The sequence below is a fragment of the Callorhinus ursinus genome, unplaced genomic scaffold (assembly GCF_003265705.2).
Source record: "Callorhinus ursinus isolate GAN/ISIS: 27379988/994484 unplaced genomic scaffold, GSC_fseal_2.0 scaffold1, whole genome shotgun sequence".
NCBI lineage: Eukaryota > Metazoa > Chordata > Mammalia > Carnivora > Otariidae > Callorhinus > Callorhinus ursinus.
The window spans coordinates 142238750-142263365 of NW_027397063.1; the positions used below are offsets into that span (position 1 = coordinate 142238750).

Genomic DNA, 24616 nt, shown 5'->3' on the forward strand with positions numbered 1-24616 from the left:
ATGCTAATACTAAAAATAGTAAAACAAAAAGAAAGTAATGACTGGGATACGTACATAATAAGCATAATCATATATGCAAGAAATGTTTTTCTCCCCTCTAAACAGACATGAAAGAACAATGCCTCTTGCCTTAAATTGTTTTATATTTCTTCTCGGCATTTAACAACTTACTTGAAATCATGTTTCATAGTTTGGGTAGGTGAAAGTTAGGTGTATTAGGCACAATAAAAGGGACTTAATTAATAAAGACTGTCTTAAAAATATTCATGCTGGGGCACCTGGGTGGCTCAGTCAGTTAAATGTCTGACTCTTTTTTTGTTTTGTTTTAAGGATTTTATTTATTTATTTATTTATTTATTTATTTATTTATTTGAGAGAGAGCAAGAGAGCATGCACGTGCAGGGTGAGGGACAGGCAGACTGTGCACTGAGCACAGAGTCCAATGCAGAGCTCGATCCCACCACCCTGAGATCATGACCTGGGCCAAAATTAAGAGTCGAAGACTTAACCGACTGAGCCACCCAGACACCCCAAGTGTCCGACTCTTGATTTTGGCTCAGGTTATGATCTCAGGGTCGTGAGATCAAGCGCCAAGTTGGACTCCATGCTGGGCATGGAGCCTGCTTAAAATTCTCTCTTTCCTTCTCTTCTTCCCCACCCCGTCCCCCACTCTCACTCTCTCTCTAAAGTAAATAAATAAAATAAATATTCATGCTGAAAAACTTACTTGATTTTCTCTTCTATTTCTTGTTCATACTCTTTCTTCATGATATCTAATTCTTCCTGATGCTCCTTCCGCAACATTCGAAGATCTTTCTGCAACTTAACGATCTCCTTGCCCAGCTTCTGCTTCTCCTGCTCTGCCCCTGCTAATTTAAATTCCAGGTCATTGTGCTCGGCCGCCTCCATGTTACCAGGCAATCTGGGTTGGACTACGTGTGATTTGGACTTTTCTTCAGCACTTTCTTCCAAAGCTTCTGTGGGTTTATTTTTTCCATCCATCTGTTGTTGTAAAGCCTGTAATTTTTCAAATTTTGAGGTCAACTCTTCCATTTCAACTCTATGCCCTTCCCTCTCTCTTACTAAGCAGGAATCCAGTTCTTTTATCTTTTGCTCCAAGATCTGACAGGCTAGTTCCTTCCCCTGGAGTGTTTTCTGGACATCATCAACCACATTTTCCAAGTTTTGCTTTGCCCCTATGTTGTTTTCACCTCCCTCTTCTTCCACATGCTGGGATGCTATCAAGGAATAGTTCTTGCTTTTTTCTTCAAGTTCTTCCTGAAGATGATTTATCATAATTTGATCTTCATGCTGCTTTGCTTCAGCGTGTTCTATCTTTATTAAGAGCTCCTGGTATCTGCCCTGCATTTCAGAATGAGAGGATACCATCTCTTCTTTTTCCTGCTCTAGCCTCTGCAACAGCTTTTCTTTTTCCATTAGACTTCTCTGTAAAGCACTGATTTTGTCTTCGTATGCGTTCTGCACACAGCCTTGGAGACCCGCTTCCTCTTGCTTAGCACAGGCTGCCATGCGTTCTGCCGATCTGGGTACAGCTGACGCCTCTGACTGTGGTGGACCCTCCACTGACTGAAGTTTTCCTTCCAAGACATGAATTTCTCTCTCTTTCTCCTGCAATTTTGTGTTTAGCTCACCCAAATGGCCCTCTGTGTCTTTTTTATATTGCTGTTCTTTCTCTTCCATTTGAGATAACAACTGCTTCTTGATGGCAGCAATTTTTTGTTCGGCTTTTTTCTTCAGTTCTGCTAATTTTGCAGCACTTTCTAACTCAAGCCTATCTTCCAGTGCCTTCAACTCCTCTTCTTTGCCTTTCATACCTGAATTCGCATGTTCCAATTCTTTCTTCTTGGTTTCAAGTTCAGATTTCATGGAAGACACTTGCTTTTCAAGTCTTGAGACTTTTTCTTCAGCTTCTTTAACCCTGTTGTCCTTCTCTTCCCCTAACTCTTGAATGTGCTGAAGTTTCTGCAGCATTTCTTTCTGTTCAGTGTCCTTTTGTTGATTGTATTTGTTAAGAGCTTCATTTAAGGACTCAATTTCAGTTATTTTCTGAGTAAGATGCTCCTGTAATTCCACAATTCTTGCCGTCTGAGTTTTTAACTCAGTCTCTAAATTACACTCCTTTTTCTCCAGCTTACTCTTCTTATCTTCCATTTCACCCTTTAAACATACCAATCTCTCATTTTGCTGATCAAGGTCCTCCTTCAGTGCATGTATCTGCTCATCCTTTTCACCGGCTTCCTTTGTTTTTAACTCAAGCTGCATCTGCAATTCTTTAATAGTACTTTGATACTGTATGAATTTTGACTGTGCTTTCTTCTTCCATTCTGAGAATTTGTTGGACAAGTGATCTCCCTGTTCAAGAGCAGAGACCTTCTCTTTACTCAGAGTTTCAACTTTCAAAGATAAATCTTGCACCTGACCCAGCAATTCACGTTGTTGTTCCTCGTATCGCTTACTTAGTGATGAAATGGCTGCTTCTTTCTCAGTTAGGCTGATGCTGTTCTGAAGCTGGGTGTTCAAATCAGTTAGCTGTTTGCTAAGACTGCTGATCTCAGATTTCTTTTCTTTAAGCTCTTCTTTCATCAGTGTGACAGCATTGATGTTCTCTGATAACTCCTTCTTCAACTGCGTGATACAAGACTCCTTTTCAGAGGCAGCCTGTTGCTGGTTCCCTCCTTCCCTCTGTAAGGCTTCTTTCTCCATTACAAGACCTTCAATATCAGCCTTCATGCTCTTAATCTGATTTTCTTTTTCTTCTAATTGATGGGTAGCCTGTTGAAAAGAACTGTTTAGTGTGTTCTGCTCTTCCGTTAGCTGTCTGAGCTGTGCTTCTAATTCAGAAGCCTTGCAAGTTTTAATCACTAGTGCCTCCTTAACTTTTGTTGTGTGCTTCTGGCAGTGGGAAATTCTAGCAAGAATGGCATTAATTTTACTACTACTAATGTTGATGAGCTCATTTGTTTTAGCTTGTAACAGGGCTTCAGTTTTCTTAGAGTAAGTTTCCAGCTGAACTGCTAGTTCCTCGGACAGTTTTTTGAATTCCAAGCTTTTGTCTTCTAGGCTTTTCTCCTTTCTTTCATGTGAAGATTGCAAACTCTGGAATTGTGCATCTGTGGTTTTCAACTTGTCAGTCAACTCGGAAACCTTCAGCTTGTCTTTCTCTGCCAGCATCTCCAGTTCAACCATACGCTCTTGCAGAGAAGTATTTTCCCTCAGAGAATGATTCAAGTCACCCTCTAGCTTTTCAAGTTGTGCTTTTAGTTTAGTTTCATTTTGTGACAGAGAATTCGTCTGAGCAGACTGCTGGTGTAACTGTTCCTGTAATTCCCTTACTGCTGTGTTCTGCTTAATGCCTTCTTCTTTCAGCCATGCTAGTTCCTTGTTCATCTCTTCTGTTTCACATGCACTTCGGAGGATCTTTTGCTTCAGTTCTGCTACCTCTTGCTCTTTTTCCTGTAACTGGATTTCATGTTGTTCCTGGAGTTCTTCAGCTTGCTGATTAAGTTTCTTTTCCCAGACCGATATGACATCACTGAGTTCTCGTCTGTGTACCTCAGTGAGACCTTCTATCTGCTCCTTTTGGTTTGTTTCCAGTCTTGACACTGCATCACTGATTCCAGCGGAGTTAGCTTGTGCCATTTCCAAAATTTTGGCATTGAACTGTTTTTCTTTCTGACTAAGCTCTAGAACCGTATTTTCAAGCTCTTTTTTAAGTTTGGCTTCCTGATCCAGTAATTTTTTCTTTAATGTTTCTTGCATCTCCTTTGCTTTCTGCTTAATTTTTTCCATCTTTTTTTCTTGATTTTTGAATTTGGTTTCATATTCCTCATGTAAAACACTAAAACTGTCCTCCTTGGCTGATAATTTCTGTTTGAGTGTTTCAATTTCTTTGTTCTGTCCTTCTCTCATTTGTAAAATTACATTTTCCTTTTCTATCAAGCTCTGCTTTGTCTGTGCCTGTTCTGTGTTAGTATCTCTAAGTTGGGACTCATAGTGTTGGGTTAAAGCCTGTAGTTTTTCCTCCATTTCACTTTTCTGGTTTTCTAGTTGCTGCAGTAAGTCCCGTACCTGGATTTTGTGAGTGTCTAACTCAGTACAAACATCTTTCTTTTGCGTTTCAACTTTAGCTACCTGTTTTGTAAGAAGAATTCTTTCCGTTTCCAAGTCCAACAACTTCTGCTGCAATTGAGCCAAGTGCTCCTCAGATGCTTTGGCCTGCTCGTGTGTAGTACTTTGCTGTGACTGAAAAAGAGCCAGCTTAGCAGATGCCTGCTGGAGTTCCTCTTCAGACCTTTTAATATCTGCCTCTAAGTTTTCCACATGAGCCTGCTGCTCTTTCAAATGCTTGTCCTTTTCCTTCAGAAGAAGCCCAAGTTGATTAATTTCATCTTTTAATGCCTTCTCAGTTCTCTGGATAGATATCTCTTGTTCTTTAATGATACTCTCGACTTGCTGCTGGTGATGGCTTTTCTGTTCATCTAGCTTGGCCTCTAGCTCCTGCTTTACTTTATCTGCTTGATCCTTTAGTATAGAAAGCTCCTCTTCTAGCTTGTTCCGGGCTTTTAATATGTCTGATAGTTCAGAAGACAATGATTCCAGTTCTGTTTGCTTCACATCAAGCATTTCTAAAGTCTTTTCATTCATCTCTTCTATGTGGGCCTGGAAGAGACTCTCTTTGTCTTTCAACAATGTTTCTTTTTCTTGTTCATGCTTTTCTCTAAGTTTTTCCATTTCAGTCTGATGCTGTTGCCTTAACACTTGGAGTTTTTTAGTCCAAAGGGTATCCTGCTGATGCTGCAAGCTTTCCAATTCTGTCTTGTGTTTTTCAACCATGATTGTGATTTCTTTACTGTGCTCATTTTTTTCAGCTTCCAAATGAATAGCTAAATCTTCTGATTGATTTTTGCTTTCTTGCAAGCTTTTTTCCAAAGAACTTTCCAATTCAAGAATTCTCTGTTAATAAAAACAGATGTACTTTTATTAAAGTACAGACTTGCTTATTAGCGAAAATACATGACATAATGTCTACACCTGTTTAAAAATTAAAACTTAGAAAAATAACTCTATATATCATGCCAAACACTAGAAAGCACAGAGAATCTGTGCTCGATTCCTAAAGGAATCATGTAACAAAGAAAAGATTCTATTTTAACACAACTTAAAATTTCAGATTCTTTCTACCTACTTGGGTAACTATTTTAATCATGCATATTTTCAAGAATATTCTGAATGGATAGTCAAAAAGGAATAAATCATAAAGTAGATAACAGTAACTATTGGTAGGAAGATGGTTATTTTTTTTCTGTGTGTTTTTTAAGGCCCATTAATAGTATTCTATTACCTTCATAATTTGATTTTGGAAGATAAATAATGTATCTGGCTTTTCCACTGCAAAAATGATTATTTAGAAGATTTTTTGCAAAAAGCTACTTATACAAATTTTACCAAAGATTACTGTTAGCTCATGAAAATGTCAATCTTGGACTCTAAAGGAAAAAGAGCTAAGTAAGGCAGAGCCATGCAACATCAGAATGGAAAAAGTCCTAAGGAATTACAAAATCCAATTTCTCCGTAAGACAGGTGAAGAAATTAAGGTATAATTAATTTACAAAGCTAGCAAGCGGAAAAATCTAGGTCTCCTGAATATCTTATCTATTCCCCTCCACCATGCCACCTTACATAAATGTGGGACATGGGAAAGTAAAGTACAGTTAGAACTATGGGAAAGAAGTGTGATTCTTTCACTGTCTAAACCAAAGCAAAAATATAAATAACATCAGTTTATTCAAAACAGGTCATACATTCCATATATTGCTAAGGGAAGGGCCAGAGGGCCTTAAAAATGTGCACACTGAGACATATAATACAAATTTGTTCACATATATATAAATTTGTCCACCACTGTTTTAATATGGGAAAACTTTATGTTAAAAGCAGGGCACTGGGGTGCCTACACTGTGACAGAAACAGGGAACAAGGGGCGCCTGGGTGGCTCAGTCGTTAAATGTCTGCCTTCGGCTCAGGTCATGATCCCAGGGTCCTGGGTTTGAGCCCCACATCGGGCTCCCTGCTCGGCGGGAAGCCTGCTTCTCCCTCTCCCACCCGCCCTGCTTATGTTCCCTCTCTCGCTGTCTCTCTCTCTCTGTCAAATAAGTAAATAAAATCTTGAAAGGAAAGAAAGAAAGAAAAAGAAAGAAAGAAAAGGAAAGGAAAGGAAAGGAAAAGGAAAGGAAAGGAAAAGGAAAAGGAAAAGGAAAAGGAAAAGGAAAGGAAAGAAAGGAAGGAAGGAAGGAAGGAAGGAAGGAAAAAACAGGACGAATTATGTCCAGGACATGGCATGAGATGAAGTGCAGGTATGTGAACCTAACCCAGTAAAACAAAAGCTTCTCAACAACTTTATACTGACTGGAGAGATAACAATAGTTTCTATATACAAATAATTCCAACCTGAATATTATTTAAACTTACAGTTCTGTAAGTTTCTGCTTCTTGCTGAAGGTCCCGAAGTTTATTTTCACTTTCCATGAGGATTGCTTTTTTCTGCAACTCTAACTCTTCCAGGGCCAAAGATTCTTGCTGTTCTTTTTCTTGGGTGATCTTCAAATATTCTGATTGACTTTTTTCCTGTGCCAAAAACAATACCACCTTAGACCCACATAAATCTTCAGCATTCCCAAAGCACTTCCACAGGAATCATGTTTCATTTGATCTGCACACCAGCCCTATGAGATAGGCAGTATCATCACCTCTCTCTTCCCATGCCCTAGCCTGCAGAGACAAAGCACTGTGGCTATTCCAGTGTGGTCCAGCCAATATTTGCCACAATTACTACTGAAAAGAAAACTTTTGTTCCAGTAACCGCACTACATCTATTTTTCCACTATTTAAAATATTTTGCAAAACAGGGCTTAATGTGAAGGGTCCCCAAATTGTCACTACTACTTCTCTGCACTCCAGAGTTTGATTATTTCAACTCTAGGCCAAGAAACTAGATTGTAAGTTTATATAATTTACGAGAAATACCTCATTAGGGAACCCCACATAGAAAAACAAATCAAAATCAGAAGATTACATGTGAATATATGGATTAGATCAAGGAAATATCTATAAAAGCCTACATAACTCTCCTCAGATGACCTGGGCTCTTTTATCAATCCCAAAAAGCTTCTTCTTTGATTGCCCTTATTATATATCAACATCTATATTAAAACTGTTTACTGCTTTGAAAAGAGAAGCTCTAGAGAGCACTTTTAACATTTAGTGGCTTTGGACTCCAATTAAGAATACTTATCCATACCTATTGCATAGAGTTCCATGGTGCTAGCAGCAATATTTTCAGTTCACTACACTCTGGTGAAGCATATATTGCTTTAAGGAAAGGTGTTGTGCCCCATTATAAGCAGACTGATATGAGAATATTAGTTTCTAATCAATTTTAAAACATCATTTTAAATATACTACATTGTCTAATGTAAACTACATTTTATTTATTTTTAATTTTTTTTAAAGATTTTATTTATTTGACAGAGAGACACAGCAAGAGCAGGAACACAAGCAGGGGGAGTGGGAGAGAGAGAAGCAGGCTTCCCGCCAAGCAGGGAGCCCGATGTGGGGCTCGAACCCAGGATCCTGGGATCATGACCTGAGCTGAAGGCAGACACTTAACGGCTGGGTCACCCAGGCGCCCCTGTAAACTACATTTTAAATACATCTCTCTGTGCCCATAAAAATAAAAGAGGACAAATAGTCTGTTGAATTTTGACTATCAACGCAAAGCTAACTTCTTTGAGGAACTAGGTAGAAAGGGGAGCAGAAAGCAGCAAGTGCACACGTGTGTGCATGCTTCATGTGTATCTGTATCCTGCTCTCTTTACTCAGAATATATGAGTAGATCAGTTCTAGAATGCAGTCTTACCAAGGCCAATGTTCAAGTCTCAGTGTCCCCAAAGGCCAATTACTCCGGCATGAAAACACACAGATCTTTATGACAGGAATTTTTTAGAACAATTCCTGGCTTCATTTATGTCCTGCTTTGTTCTTTTAATTTTTATGCCCCTATGCTGTCCTGTTATAGTTTTAAGCATTCTCGTAAACTATTTTAAATCCTTTCTAGACTGGAGCGCCTGGATGGTTCAGTCAGTAGAGCATGTGACTCTTACCTTGGGGTCCCATGAGCTCGAGCCCCACGCTGAGGATAGAGTGTACTTAAAAAAATTAAAATAATAAATAAATAAATAGGGGCACCTGGATGGCTCAGTCAGTTGAGCGTCCGACTCAATTTTGGCTCAAGTCATGATCTCAGGGTCATGAGACTGAGCCCCGCACCAGGCTCTGCGCTCAGGAGGGAGTCTGCTTAAGATTCTCTCCCTCTCCCCCTGCCCCTGCCCCAGCTCGTGCTCACTCTCTCTAAAACAAATAAGGTCTTTAAAAAATAAAAAAAATTAAAATTATAAATACTATTTCTCATCCTTCTGCACTAAAAGATTTTTAAAATTATACATACTATCTTATAGATAATAATTTCATATAAAAACAATCGACCTACATTTTTGGCATTAATACTTCTTATGGTAACCTATATAAAAAGGCTTTTCACAATTTGAAAAAGAAAATTTTTTTTTTTTGTTTCAAACTTTCAAATTACACTATTCCCCCAAATCTTACCTCTGCTTTTCTGGATATTATTTTGGTTAGTCCAGTCAGTCATTTTTTAATTTTACTTTATGTTTTAAAATATAAGTATTGAAAATTACTACTGAAATTATTCTACTTAAAATGAAAACTACTTGGTCATTTTCACTTTTTCTTCTTTAAAATGCATTTCAGACAAAACTTTCTGAGCCTTGAACTGTTATATTCAGTCTGGTGAGTTTCTAGACATTTTTCCTGAGTTATGCAGTCACTGGCTCTTGGCTTCAATTAGCCTATCTTCCCCTTTACTTCTCCATAATCACAGCTTACTGCCAGGGTGAGAGGGATGACATAAAAACAAATAAACTGGTTACTGAGAGCATGTTAGTTAATATAATTTTCACACAATACCAAGTTAATAAGCTCTGACAACCCTCTTCCCTGCCTATATCCTATCCTCTCTGCACACGCAAAGGTCAAGGCTGCCAGTAGTCTGACCTTAAGCTGAAAGGCAGGAGCAAGATGACAATGTAATAAAGCTGCAAAGTTTACCTATAACAAAAACAAAATAGGTACTTACAAGAGCTATTTTCATTTGCTCCTGAAATTGCCTTTCTTGGGTCTGAAACTTCTTGGTCAGTTCCTGCTCTTTGCTGGCCAGCTCCTCTTCATGAAGCTTCTGTAGTTTAGCAATTTGTTCTGAGGATTTCTGAAAGTCAGCCAAATAGTTAAATTGAAACACCCAGAATAAAATATGTAACTCTACAATTAAATAAGACTTTATTACAATTTAATCATCAAGCCAATAGTGTAAGAGAAAAATCAAAACATATTTCCCACATAAATCAAAAGTCACCAAAGTCTCAATAATTAAAAGAAAAGCCAATCAAGTATTGCTCATTTATTCTTTTTATGTTTTTATTTTTTTTAGAGAGTGCAGGGTGGGGGAGGGGCAAAGGGCGAGGGGGAGAATCTTAAGCAGGCTCCGTGCCTGACATGGGGCTCGATCTCATGACCCTGAGATCATGACCTGAGCGAAAATCAAGAGTTGGATACACTTAACCGAGTCACCCAGGTACCCCAAGTACTTCTCATTTAAGACAAGGATGGCTATTGCTTCAGTAGTAAGTCCTGTTGGGTTGGAGCATTTCCACATCTTGCAGGGATGTTCCCTACCAATCATGATGGGGAAGTATAGGAGGAGGAATAAGGATGCTCTCAAAGAGGGCACTCCACTATGGTCAAGCTGCCCTGACTGTACCAATCTAATGATGCCTAGCTTTCCATGCATATACTATTTATTAAAAAGTACTGGCCTTGTTCTTTGGACAGGAAGACTTAATCTTATAAAAATGTCAAACCTCCCTAGATAAATCTAAAAATTTAATATAATTGAATAAAATTACCAACAGAATGGGGAGGGAGGGGCTCACTGGATAAAATAAACATGCAAGAACAGCCAGCACTCTTCTGAAAAATAAGAGTAATAAGGGGAAGCTACCAAATAATAGAATAAAACTGAGTAATTATAACAGTGTAATACTGGCACGTGGTCAGGAGAAGCAATGGAACAGCACTGAGAATTCAAAAAAGAGACCCATATGTAGCACAATAATTTAGTATGAAATAAAGATAGTGTGTCATACCAGAAGGGAAAACATGGATTATTAAATAAATTATTTGAAGACTACTTGGTAGTCAGTCATCTGGAAAAAAATTAAAGTTGGATCCCTACCTCACTCCTAATACCAAATAAATTCCAGTTGGATCGAAGATTTAATAATAAAAAATAAAAGCATGTAAGTGCCATAAGAAAAGTAGAATTTTAAAATGATCTCAGTGAGAATATATTTTTAAATCAGAACAAAAATCCAGATAGCATTTAAGAAAAAGAAAAAAATCTCTGCATGCCCTCTCCCAAAATAAACCAATCCCAAAGCTAAAACAAATCATAAACAAAGTCAATTTAAAAAAGACAGGGGAGCCTAGGTGGCTCAGTTGGTTAAGCGTCCGAGTGTCTTGGTCCGAGTATCTTGGTTTCAGTTCAGGTCATGATCTCTGGGCTCCATGCTGGGCATGGAGCCTGCTTAAGATTCTCTCTCTCCCTCCCCCCTCTGCCCCTCCCCACTTGTGTGTGTGCTCTTTCTCTCTCTCAAAAAAAAAAAAAAAAAAAAAAAAAAGAAGATTATTTGGACAAATGCATTATATATCCAAAGAAATAATTCCTACTCTAAGTGTAAAACATCTACAAATCAGTAAGACCAACTGTCCAACAGGAAAACAAGTTAAAGATCTGACCAACCAACTCAAAAAGAAAACTGCCAATTCCTTTAAAACATATAAAAATATGTTTATCCTATTGGTAAAAAGATAAGCACATTAAAACTATAACGTCAGGGTGCCTGGGTGGCTCAGTCACTTAAGTGTCCATCTCTTGATTTCAGCTGAGGTCATGATCTCAGGGTCGAGGGATTGAGTCCCACATTAGGCTCCACAATCAGCGTGGAGTCTGCTTGTCCCTCTCCCTCTGCTCCTCCCCTGCTCACTCGCTCTCTTTCTCTCAAATAAATAAAATCTTTAAAAAAACCTACAATGTCATTTTTTTAAACTGATAAGCCTGAAAAGATTAAAAAAGGCTAGGTAACACCATCCTTGTGAGGTAACACCTTGCTTGTGAGTGTATAAAGTGTCCTCCACAGAGCGTGTAGCAGCTATACAGTAATTAAAAATACATAATCTTTGCCTAATATTCCACTTCTAGGAATCTATCCTAAAAAAACATACAGGTGAACAAATATAAGGATATTCACCATTTGCAACAGCAAAAAATTAAAACCTAAATATCCATCAGATTTATTAAATTATGAAACATTCATACAGTGAAATCCTGAGCTGTCTTTAAAACAGCTGCATTTAAAAAAAAAACACACACACAAATATGGCACCATTACCAATTGTCAATGATGAGGAACATATTAAGCAGAAAAGCAAAACACAGAGCAGTATATATAACATGCCATCTTTTGTGTTAAAAATTTAAAGAGAGGATTAAAAAACATAAAAGAGAAATTATATGCAGAGATTATCTCTGGGAAGTATATCCAAAAAGATATAAATTCTTTTCTCTATCAAAGTGATTTTTTTCCTATATCCTGAACTCATGAAATGGTCAAGGTCTAAAACATAAATTAACTCTTCTTTACAATCAAAAATTGTAGGAAAAGCATATGACTTATGTTTCAAAATTGTTGTAGCCTGTTATAATCTAGAACTATTCTTACTTTCGTCACATCAACAGCCTCCTGTTTCACCCGACTTAATTCCAGCTGAAGACTGGTACGTTCTTCCTCCCTTGTTTTTTCAATAGCTTTTATTTGTTCATCCATCTCTGCCTTCATTTTTCTCCGTGATTCTTCTGCTTTTTGGGCTGTACTCAAGGCTTTTTCAAGTTCCTCAAAAGCTACAATGAAAACAGGAGAAAACAAGTATCTCAAGAAATACTATCATTGAGCTAAAGTAGTAATTTAATTTAATTCAGTTTATAGGAACTAAGGGCAGCAGTAGCAAGACAGGTTAAAATAGTCATTTTGTTTTAAGCCAAGAGATAGTTCCGAGCCGTTCAACAAAGCCACAAGAAGTGTCCAGTTACTGAAACCAATTTGTCCTTGAGTTCTGGATTCAGATCTTAAGACTGCTTATATGAACTGTTCAGGAGTCTGGAAAAAAATTAAATTACTAATGGCTCCCCCCGCTCTCTACCCACAAATAACAAATTCAAAGAAATGAAGACTTGTTCCTACTTCTGTATGATATAATTTCAACTGCTTTTTTGTTTGCTATGGAGTTCTTATCAATAATTAGGTAATATTATTATGCACTCACTAGGACATTTTTAAGAACAGAAAAATTATTCTTTGACTAATTCTATTTTTAAAAACCTCTTAACCATATAATACATAAAGAGCAGAGTTTTTTGGTTTTGGTTTTACCATTTACTAGCTGAATCACATATTTAAACAATGTATTCTGAAATGAAATCTACTATTTGTGTAAGTTTCAAACCAGGGTTGTTAACTAGAAAGAAATCTTTACCTGATTCAACAGTATATAGAAAGGCATAACCAGCAGGGAGTTCTTTGTGAGATAAGAATTCAGGCCCTACAAAAACAATCATCGGGGGTACAGTAGTATGATCTTTAAGAAGGCCAAATAGCTCACCCAGCTTCCAACAAAATCAGACGGGTTGGATACAACAGCTGGAACTCAGCACTGAAAATATGCATCTGTGTGTGTTTGTGTATATTTGTGTGTATATGCATCTGTGTGTGTCTATGTATGCATGTGTGCACTGTACACACTCTCTTTCTCTCCACTAGCATAGCGATACGCTGTCAAAATCCTACTGCTACTATCATCCTAGATTATTTTCTTTAGTCCTCACAGAAGACACCAGACTTCCCTTTACCATAGAGATGGACTATAAACAAAACATAAATTTTCAAGATGGGTTTTAAATCTGATCAAGAAACATATGTCCAGGGGAGAGACAGTTCATTAATATACATAGTATTTTCACCCTCAGTGGTATAAGAAAGGTACAACTTCAACCTATGGCATCTCAAAAAGTAGAGCCCTTTTACTAACCACAACTTGGCTTAACAGATGGTGGATTGGGCACAGGAATTTCATACCTGAAGACAAATATCTGTTCTATAGCATATTCTTAATGGTAAATTGCATTAGTACAGAAAAAGACAAAAGAAAGGCTGAATTCTGGTAACAATTGGGAAACACAACTTACTCTGCTCAACATTTAAAAAAAATAACTCTCTAGCAAACATTTTCTTTGATATGAAAACAAAACCTGTCCAATTTATTCCTTTTATATGTCCAAAAGATAAAACTGATGTTCAAATAAGGTCTAAATTACAAAGGAATATTAATTAGCTGAAATCATTTTTAAAGACTCCTGATCTAACTTTACTGGTATTTGCCTGTAAAGACCAAGATTCTCAGACATAATTAGGCTGGAAAATAAAATATTTAAAGAAAACTGTTGTTTTGTTTTTGTTTTATCTGGATATTCTTTTACTATAAATTTTAGTGTCAAGCATAAAGAAATATCTCTTGCTACTAACAAGAAATTAGTTTCCTAATTTCTTAAAAACCAGTTTCCTAATTTCCTAGAAATAAGTCAAGTGATCAATTATAGGAGAAAATTCTATAACAAGGTGCTTACTGCTCAGTTTGTGCTGAAGGTTTAAATCTGGGAAATAGAAAAATGGGAAAAGAAATGACAATTCTTTTTAATGGCTGGATGTCACCATCGTCTTTTCATTACTGTTATTATTCAGTATGTCAAATTGTATCTTAGGACTTTTAAGCACTTTACAGAAATTTCCTAAATTAGGCTCTGGAAAACCTGAAGGTAGTTTTGATACTCTTCCAACAAAATTGAGTTTTAAGCGAAAAACTTTTCTTGATTAAGCAAAATAAAACAACTGTATACAGGCAATACCAAGTGACTTTTCCTCATTTTCATTCTTAAAATTCCACAATCCAATACAGGATAAAAATAGATGCAGTGCTCTCACTTTTTGAAATAACAAAAATCTATGTCACAAAGTTCCTACTGAGAAATAATTTTCTAATAATTAAGTTTCCTAGCCACACTCAGTAAATTTTAGAATACTCTCCTATATTATATTCTAATTTTAGTGTTTTGTCCACTAAATCATTTTCCTAAGTCACTTGATTATCCATCATACAATGATTAAAGTAGGATAAATCTGGTTCCATTCATCTAAATTTAATCCTCTCTCCCACTTTCTGCTACCACGTCAGAGAACCACATAATTTTATACCTAGAAAGAAATCTTTTAATTCAACATTCTCATTCAAATGCAAGAAGTGAGGCATCCAACTTTTCCCTCAGATGATAAATCAACTTGAATATATTAGCTTGATGCCAGAACTTTAAAATAATATTTAAGGAACACTCTTTATCTTGCATTATTTTTTAAAAACTCTAAGAATGCTGACATTGATCCAGCTCAATTGGGCAATAATGTATCTTACTAAACCAGAATTTCTGAATCGATCAGTTGCTGGTGGCTTCTAACTCTCAACAAAATATAGCATGTTATACCTCTGACAGACACAGAAAACCTCCACTGCGTTCCATCTCCACCTTGCTTTCTGGAAATGTTAAGTATCCGGCGGGGGGGGTGGGGGGTGGTATTAAAACACATTACATATATTGACATACAGAAAACATATTTCAAACTCATTCTGGATTCCACACTGTACCACAAATGAAGCCACTTTCTTACAGGAAGTCTGCCTCCAACAATGAGTCCCATTTCAATGTTGAAGGAGAATATACTAAGAGTTTACTTACTAACTAGAAATGTCTCACCCTCTGATCTTACAACCATCAGATAGAAGAAAAGTGGTGCCCATAGCTTGTAATGCTCTAAAGATAAATTTCCCACACTTTCCAAAATGAAACTATTCTAGGATTTTAATGTGAGTAAAGAAGTATGTTGTGAATGTCTACATAATTTATTTTCCAATTACCAACAAAGGATAAGTGAGTGGGGAGAAAGAAAGCGTGCATCAGCCACAGCTGACAAGTCCTCTGCCAACATGCAAGAGAGCGCAGGAAAACTACAGTCACAACACACGACAACAGGAAGGCTAAGCACGAACTGCTGCCAAATCTTGCAAGAACACACTGTGTTCTTCCAAAGCAAAATTCAATGTATCTCAGGCACTTTTTATTAAAAAAAAAAAAAAAAAAAAAAAACTTTGAAAATATTTCTAGGCAAAAATTTAATAAACCTTAAGAATGGTCCTCTGTCAAAAGTAAAATGCAGGGGAGGCCTTTTATTGCTTTCCACTTCAGACGAGGTTCACTCACATCCATGGGGATTATAAAAATGGATAAATGCTCACTAGAATTAAATGGGAAAGGTTGGCAATCTACAGCTCAATAATCCAACCATTCATTCAACAAACATTGATTGGATGTTTGCCATCTGCCAAGCATAAGCGAGGCACTGGGTGACATGAAGACAAATTTTCCAAATTTTCCAGCAGTTGACGAAGTTAAAGGCAAGGGGAACAAAACTTAGGTAAAACTAGGAAGAATGTGATGTTTGCTTTTGCCACTTCACCACCTTTGCCTCTCCTCATCCTCAACATCCTTACCCATCGCAATAACAAATGCCAGAATTCCAAGATCCAGGGAGCATTACTGTTTTGTTGCACTATCCCAGAGTACACTTTACTATAAGGATAATAAGACCCATTTTTACTCCCTCTACAGGAAATAAACATAGATGCAGAAGTGCAGAAAGGCTGCCAACCTGCAGATTAACTGTTGATCCTAAGAAGCTGATTAATGACATAAGAATGAGTAAGTAAGCCAGTGCCCGTGTCTTCATCCCAGCAAAAAAAACTGCTAAAGTTCATGTTATTAAACTAAAAACAAAAACACAGGTAGTACTACAAAATGAATGAAATGCAAATTAGCAGAGAAAGGAATAAAATGAATTTTATCAGAATTCCCACCCATCATCAAGGCTCTTTTGTGAATAAAAGCAAAAGTCTAGAGCAGCAGTTTTCAAAGTGTGGTCCAAAGATCCTTGGGTCCTGAGGCCCTTTCAGCGGGTCTATGAGGGCCTCTTTTTTCCAAATACATATCTGCCTAAGGGCAGATTTTCCTTATATATTTCAACCAAAATAACATATCACAACAGACTGAATACAGAAATAGGCATGAAAATCCACTATTTTCTATTAAGCCAAACAATGAGATAAGCAAAAATGTAAAACAAGACCGCTCTTTATACTAAATTTTGTTTTGGAAAATATAGGTAATTTTTATAAAAATGTTTAGATTAATATGTAACAGGTTTATAGTTATTTTTAAAAGAGCTAAAAACTTTATTCATTTCTTAGTTTTAATTTCTAATAGAGTAAATATCACTAAATGTAACCCATATAAACAAAAGCTCTTTGGAATCCTCAGTAACTTTTAAGAGTGTAAAGAGGTCCTTGAGATCAAGAAGTTTGAAAACCGCTTGTCTAGAGTTTACAAAAATGAAAATAATACTACCACCCAGTGGCACAAACCAGATAGTGCAATACTTGTATATAAATTGGGGTCTTCGGAAATTTAGTATCACATTTGCAATGGAAATCTACTTTTTAAGCCACTTTCTGAAATACACAACAAGATTCACTCTACAGATTGACCAGGCTTTGACTTCTAAAAATTTCACAGATCTATCCAAATTTTCATGTACTCCTTACATTAACCATGCAAATTTATCTATTAAATACCTTGAAAACATTAGGCTAATCTTGAAAGGTATCAGGCTAAAGCTAAGTAAATTTAACTAAATTGAAAATATGATTCTGATAGTCAATGACACTGTAAGAGCGCTATATGGTGACAGATGGGAGCTACACTTGCGCTGAGCACAGCATAACGTATAGTCTTATCCAATCATGTTGTACACCTGAAACTAATGTGATATTGCATGTCAACTTCACTCAAAAAAAGAAAGAAAAAAAGAAAATGTGATTCTGTAGCAAAGAAATGGGTTCCTGATGCTTTCCAGTAACACTGACACTGCCAGGGACATGAGCACAGGATGACAATGATTGTGTATGTATGTAGAAACATATCAAGTACCTGCAAATATATGGCTATTAAATAAACCACGTATAATGAATGAAAATCTAATTCCATTTAAAATAAGAAATTTTTCCATCAGGTATACATTTAGTGCCAAAATATGTACATATTACTTACCTAACATGACAGACATAAATTCTACTTTGATTCAAACTTTTTTGCCTGAGAAACATGGAATTTTCTTTATAAAGCTTACTCTAAGTACCCATGATAAGAAAAAAATTGCCCTTACCCCAGTCCTGTTCATACAAGGCTTGGGAAAGGCACCATGATTCACTTATTGGCATGTGTGGATGCACAAAAATAAGATGTTTTGTGAGACTTAAGACTCCAAGAAAACTCTGTTACATAAATTATCAGCAACTAACAAAGCACTTAAATACACATCTGATTTTTATTATATAAATATGCATAAATCTTACATATTACTTAAACACATAAACTCTACTTAAGAGGGCCCTTCAAATGTCAAATAAACATATTCCACTGTATGTCTTTGATATATCAGGCCTACACTATACAAATAAATAAAAAACTTATTTCCTGTACAAACAGCATGGCAATAAAAAAGCAAAGAATGTTATGAGTTAATCTAAGTTTTTAAATGCAGCCAATCATAGAAAACACGTGACTTAGGCAAAGACAGGGTAAATGAAAAGGAAACAGGATTTACAAAAGATACTCTGGAAAGCACTCTGGAAACTCTCCTAATCCAAGTAGAATATTTTATTCACTTTGCATAAATTGTAGGCAAGAACATTTTATGGGGGGCAAAGGACTTAACACTGTGACATAGGTTTTTTCTAATAGCTATATTTAAATACCTAAAACTAACTTACAAAAAAGACTAGAAGTCTGTGGGCAAGAATTTATCCTGAGAAAAAACTCAAATATGGAATAAGCTATATCACAGTATTGTTATAGTTATTATTCATAATAGCAAAAATATAAAATTATCTAGATGATGATCAAGAGGAAAATGGTTAAGTGATGTACGTGCATTCTGACACAGCCATTAAAATATGTTAGTACTTTAGCAACATGTAAAAGTACTCAAAATAATGCTAAATGGAAAAAAAAAGGAGCAAACAAAACTATATGTACAATAGGATTACAATAATATAAAAATAAGGATTGGAGGAAAAACTAAATGAAAGTGTATTGAAACAACAGTGATGTGCTTTCATCTTCTCTCTGTTCCAATGTTTTTGCAATACATTGTATTAATAACTAGCCAGCTACCTCTACCTCCTACCCCACTTAAAACATACACATGCACACACAAAGAACAGCCAAAACCTAGGGCAAAATTTAGCAGCATTAACATTCTTCACTGTTGCACTGAACACTCTGTGTTGCACTGAAGAGATAATATTCTAGACTATTAATAATAATACCTAGCATCTAAAATATAGCATTATCCACTAAAGCTGAATCACCAGACTTCTCTAAGTTTAAAGTCTGGTTACTTGAAGATGTGGCCATCTGTTCTTAAGTGACACCTAGAAAGGAAAACTATCAACAATGGTAGTAAAATGCTTCTAACAAATATATTTGGTTTTGGTTTTCTTTATCCACTAAAACAAATAATTTTAACAAAACAAGAATGCTATAGTGTCGTGCTTCAAAAACCATGCCCAACAGTTCTCTAGAGAGTAAATAAGTCTACATGTTGGTACAGTGTATGTTGTAAAGTGGGCATGTCACCATATTTCACATAGTTTCCATCTTTTAGGGCAGAACTGTTCTTTTTAAAATCAGAGACATTTAGATTTCTGTGTCCTCCAACATATGGGAGGCATCACAATTCTCGTTTAAAAAAACTATGAGAACCAGCGCAATAGATTGTTTTCTAAGAAAAGTGGTGGGAAGTAGTGGGAAATGTGTTTGAGCTGATTTTTACCGCCAGAATAGGTGAGCCAAAAAAACGGGTTGTCTACTGAGAGCCACACGTCAAGAATTACTAAATATATCAGGGTTAAATTTTTATAGTTGAAAATTAATTAGGAGAGTTTATATTCTTTTATAATCGTTTTATGTAGACAAATTTACTTTTAAAAATCCTTAACAACCACAAGCTTTAATGATATTAATGCTGTCAATGCTTCTTTCTCATGGCCAGCTCTTACATGTTTAGTCTTTGAATTTTAAATTCAAGAAAGAGAAAGACAAATATTTCATAGAGGAATAGAATTCTCCAAGAGCCAGATTATGTTCACAGACTACAGAAACTCTACTTCCTTTAAATAAAAAGACCTTTTCCTACTTTGAGCACTAAATTGGAATTTTTCTGTCAACTGGCATACGCATTTTATATTTGAATTAAACATTTTATATTTTAAGAGTTCTGTTTAGACTTAACTACGATCATTAGATGAAATGCAGTTGTGCAAGACCAGTTTTCATTATAGATCATTATAGATTTAAAAGGCAGTATCTTCATTGTAGAATGAGTCTGTTATAACTTTCTGTTACAGTCCAATAATTAGGACTACAAATATAATTCTTAAAATATCTATAAAGGCACGTACAACCGTGTGATCCGAAGACTTTCCAAAGTTAGTCTTTACTAAATAACTAAATCATAATTCTCTTTAAGTATTTATTAATTTTTGATATTTTTATGGTACTATTAACAGGAAAGTTTCCCAACCTACAAGCCTTGAAATATTTACAAAAATATGGTTTTATGAAAATACCATTTAAAGACAAAATACAATCATGTTCTGGAGAAGCAAGAGAAGGAAGGCTGTACTAACTAATGAAATGACTAAAATGGGAGCCTGGGAGCCTACGTGTGAATTAACTGTATTCTGTCTACCTTTTTGTCACTCACCTCTTTCAACTTGATATTGGGTCACGGATTTCTACCTCCTCACAAACTACACTCCAATTTTAAAGAAAATTTAATCCCCTAACCAACATTATTTTCTCGTGACTGGCTACATTAGTCAACAAAAGCAGCCCTAAAAATGGAACAGCTTGATATGAGAAGCTGAGACCATGCATTAGGTTTCTTATTCCCTGAAAGCAAACCTGTTCAACAATGCCTCACACCTCTCAAACTGCTTCAGGTAATTCCTCAGAAATTATATTCTGAGAGTTGCTGTCAATTAATGCTCTCTGGAGAGAAATTTTCTTGGGTTTACTGGGAACAAATTCATTAACTAAATTCCCCAACCACTTATTAATAAAACAACTACAAAGAGATTTTATGAGCACATTTGGTATCAACCAACTAGCTCTCTTATCCAGACCCATTTCCCATCTTAAACCTTACAATCTGGTTTCTAAAATCATTTCTCAAACTGCACCCAGGGAATCAAATCCTCACCAAAATCGAAGACTTTTTTTTTTTTAAAAGATTTTATTTATTCATTTGAGAGAGAGAATGAGATAGAGAGAGCATGAGAAGGGGGGAGGGTCAGAGGGAAAAGCAGACTCCCCGCTGAGCAGGGAGCCCAGCCCGATACAGGACTCCAATCCCGGGACTCCAGGATCATGACCTGAGCCGAAGGCAGTCCACCTAACCAACTGAGCCACCCAGGTGCCCTCGAAGACCTTTTTTAAAGTCTTCAACCTACCTCTCCCACTTCTGGAAATGCCTCTTATATTCCCCCCAAAGCATAACTACCCACAATTCCTCTGACTTCTTGGGTAACTTTTTTCCCCCTCATTTATTTCTCTCTGCCAAACTCAAGATCTCTATGGTTAAGAGCACAGACTCTGGACTCAAAATGCTCAGACTGAAGTCCTGACTATACACTTACTCTCTGTGCATGAACATAGGCAAGCTACTTAACTTCCACATTCTTGGGTTCTCCTATTTGTACTAACAGTCCCTATTTCAAAGAAACTGAGAGGATTAAATACAAGCACACACACAAGTGAATACAAGTAAAGCATTTATAACAGAGCCTTGCATAAAAAAGCTAACTAAATGCTGGCTCTTAGTGGCCTTGGCAACGAGGCACGTGCAGGCTCATAGGTACTAGCAGCTGCTACCGCTACCTCTATAAGACTTAATCTTCTGGAGAAATCAGCCGCTCCCTCGGATTTAATCAAAGGCTTCCACCTTAGGCTACTGACTCCTTTAAAAAGCTTTAGTTTCTTTTCCACATTCTTAGAAGACAATTTAATTCGGAAAGCTCATGATTGACCAAATTCAAAGTATCTAAGCAAACTCATCACTCCACTCCATTCCTCAACGTCCCCATTTAGATTTCCTGTTCTGACTTCTCACTATTCATTCAATCTCCTAAGCTTAAAACCTTGGAGTCATCTTAGACTTCTACTATTCTTCTGCCCCTGCAAGTTGATCAGACACCAAGTTCTACAGATGCACTCTTCTTCTCTTTCCTAGATTCATGCCAGCCAAGGTGGCCAGAGCGCCCAATCCCTCACACCCAGATTTCTGCCTTTGCTTGTAGGTCTGACTTCCCACTTCATTTTTTTTCTACGTAAAACACTACTGGTTTCCTGTTGCCTTGTACACCAAAATCTAAGCTCAACGATTCACCTTTTAAGATTTTAACAGTTCTTTCAGATCCAACTTTATTTCCCACTTGAACAAGAACTGTTTGCAGCTGATTAATACATCCACTCTAGTCATTGGGCCTGCAATGCCCTTGTAAGTAATTGGAATGTATGCTGCCCCCACCTCTCTGCTTAGGCCCATTCTATTCATTCCTCCAGAGGCCCAACTCAAAACTCATACCCTAGGGGCACCTGGGTGGCTCAGTATTTAAGCATCTGCCTTCAGCTCAGGTCATGATCCCAGGGTCCTGGGATTGAGCCCCACATCGGGCTCCCTGTTCAGCAGGAAGCCTGCTTCTCCCTCCCACTCCCCCTGTTTGTGTTCCCTCTCTGGCTGTCTCTCTGTCAAATAAATAAATAAAATTTAAAACAAAAACAAAAACAAAAACACCTCACACCCCCACTAACCTGAAATGCTCCTTCACTCTGCTCTCTCCTCTCTTTCCCAGCATTACTCAGTATCGTACCTTGTAGAACACTATGCAGGTCTCCACACTTTCACAGCCTAGCATTTTATTATGTCAAAACATAATTCCGTTATGTTAAAAGGCTTATCTTATACTTTATCTTATATTTTTTGTTTACCCTTTTGTTTACTCTAGAGCATCTATCTACAAGGTAGCATTTATTTAATATATACTATGCTGTGCCTACTTGGGGAATTCCAAAAGTGTAAACCTGAATTTTGATACTCCAAGGCAGTAGTCAGCAAACATTTTTGTAAAGGGCCAAATGGTAAATATTTTTGGCTTTGCAGGCTACGTATGGTCTCTGTCACATATTCTTCTTTTTTTCAACTACATAAAAATGTAAAAAGCATGCTAAGCTTGAGAGTCCTATAAATGGGCCGTGCATGGGCTGGATTTCACCCACAGGCCATGGTTTACTAGCCCCTGCCCCCTCTAAGGAACAGTTCAGTATCTTATACAAAATCTCTGTATCTGTATCAATTTTAACTAATTTTTCTAAATGTTGGTTGGTCAGCACTTTACATGACTTTCGAGTTCTAACATAAAACAAATAATCCCTGAGTTCTTACCAGCTCTTTCAGACTTTTCTTTCTGTTCCCGTAACTCCTCTCCCTGGGTAGTCATCTGTTTGATGCGACTACGGAGTTGAGCAATTTCTTCTTCTTTCATTTCCAAGGTTTCATGCATCTGACGTTTTGTCTCTGCTATTACCATTCCCTAAACAGAAGTGCAGACACTGAAGTGTTTACATAACAAAACTGTATCATCAATAGCAAACTTACTTAAAAGGCAGAAAACATAGTATTTCTTACTAAGTACAGCATAAGAATTATTTTAGTATTTCACAAACTGAAGTCTGTGTTCTGCACTCTATACTACACTACATAGTATCACAACTCTGGTTACCTGGCAGATGAGGATTATTTGTTAATATAAAAAATTATTTTAATAGTAAGTTTAGTCTTTTGAGTATTAAAAACACATTTTAATTAAAAGTGTTACTTTATAATCTTTCTATAAATGTTTGCTATAATTTTCCCTATCTTAGTGAACAGTTTATAATGAACGAAATATAGCCTTCTGTACTTGGCTCAGGGCCACCATGAACTATGTTACTGATCTCTGCTGGAACATGCGGAGAGCCTCAGAGGCTACTGAGGGTAGACGGTTACGCTGCCACAAAGATGGGCCAAGCCTGTGGTACAGATCTACCTGCTTTTTCTTGTTTCTCTTATGACAGTCTCTGGTCCCACCGCCATTCCTCACTACTGTCAGGGAGGTACCCCCACTCCTCCAATTTGCTAACTGCTACTGTCTGCAAATTGTCTGCTAACTGCTACTGCTTCCCACCCTGGATAATCTACACATAAAATGAAGGTCACTAGGGGGAAAATATTATATCCTGAATCAGTCATTTGTGACTAACAAAAAACAGGATGATTCAACTTGTCTCTTGAAAAATAAGATTTTTGTGACAGCTATTTTATGGTCTTAAGAAGATTATTACTTTACTTGCAGGGTTTGTCAAACCTTGGCTTAGGGTTTGACTCTTCCAGATGGCTCATATTAATGGACAGATAAAAACCAGGTAAGTGGGGATTACACAAAATTTCAAAACAAGATCGCTGGGCTTCAGTTTCTTCAAAAACCAAATCACAATGGAGAAAAAGAGACACGGAGAGACAGAGGCAATGGAACCTATAGATTAAAAGAAGTCTTAAGAGTCATATCAACCAATTACAGTGAAAGAAACTTACTTAGATCGTGATCCATAAAAATGGAAAAAAGGTATGAGACAAAAGGCAAATCTGAAACTGATTAGTTGATGGTATTAAGGACTTATTAAATTTTTGGATGTGATCATGATAGTTACATTTTTATAAAAATAAAGAGTCCTTTATTTTAAAACTACATCAAAATACTTATGTAAGAAATTATGAGATTTCTTGAATTTGCTCAACAAGAAAATAAATTCTGGGTTGAGGATAGATAATAAAGGCTGGGCATGTACAGATAAAACAACATTAGCCTTGAGATATTAACTGTTGAAGCTGGGTGGTGGGTTCACTTTTTTTAAGTGGGCCTTCACGAAGTGTGCGGAGTAGAATCTAACAAAACGACATCATAGAATCCAAAGACTGCTAATACGTTTCAAAAAGCAGAACAGCCCTGACATGTTCTTAATTGCATGGCCACTTAAAATACTGTAGCGGTAAAGTGGCATACTGAAGAAAACGCTGGACAATGCGAA

The 24616-nt window shown here is 36.7% G+C and overlaps 1 protein-coding gene across 9 annotated transcripts in view; it reads right to left on the bottom strand.

The window, feature by feature from the left end:
• GOLGA4 (golgin A4) overlaps positions 1-24616 on the bottom strand; it is a 121352-nt gene that overhangs the window by 38894 nt on the left and 57842 nt on the right. For all 9 annotated transcript variants that reach the window (XM_073902143.1, XM_073902140.1, XM_073902133.1 and 6 more), the window contains 5 exons: positions 22935-23082; positions 11934-12112; positions 9233-9361; positions 6490-6645; positions 728-4974 (listed from right to left, as the gene is read on the bottom strand). In XM_073902143.1, the coding sequence (XP_073758244.1) occupies positions 728-4974; positions 6490-6645; positions 9233-9361; positions 11934-12112; positions 22935-23082 (4859 nt within the window). The remainder of the gene's footprint in view (positions 1-727; positions 4975-6489; positions 6646-9232; positions 9362-11933; positions 12113-22934; positions 23083-24616) is intronic.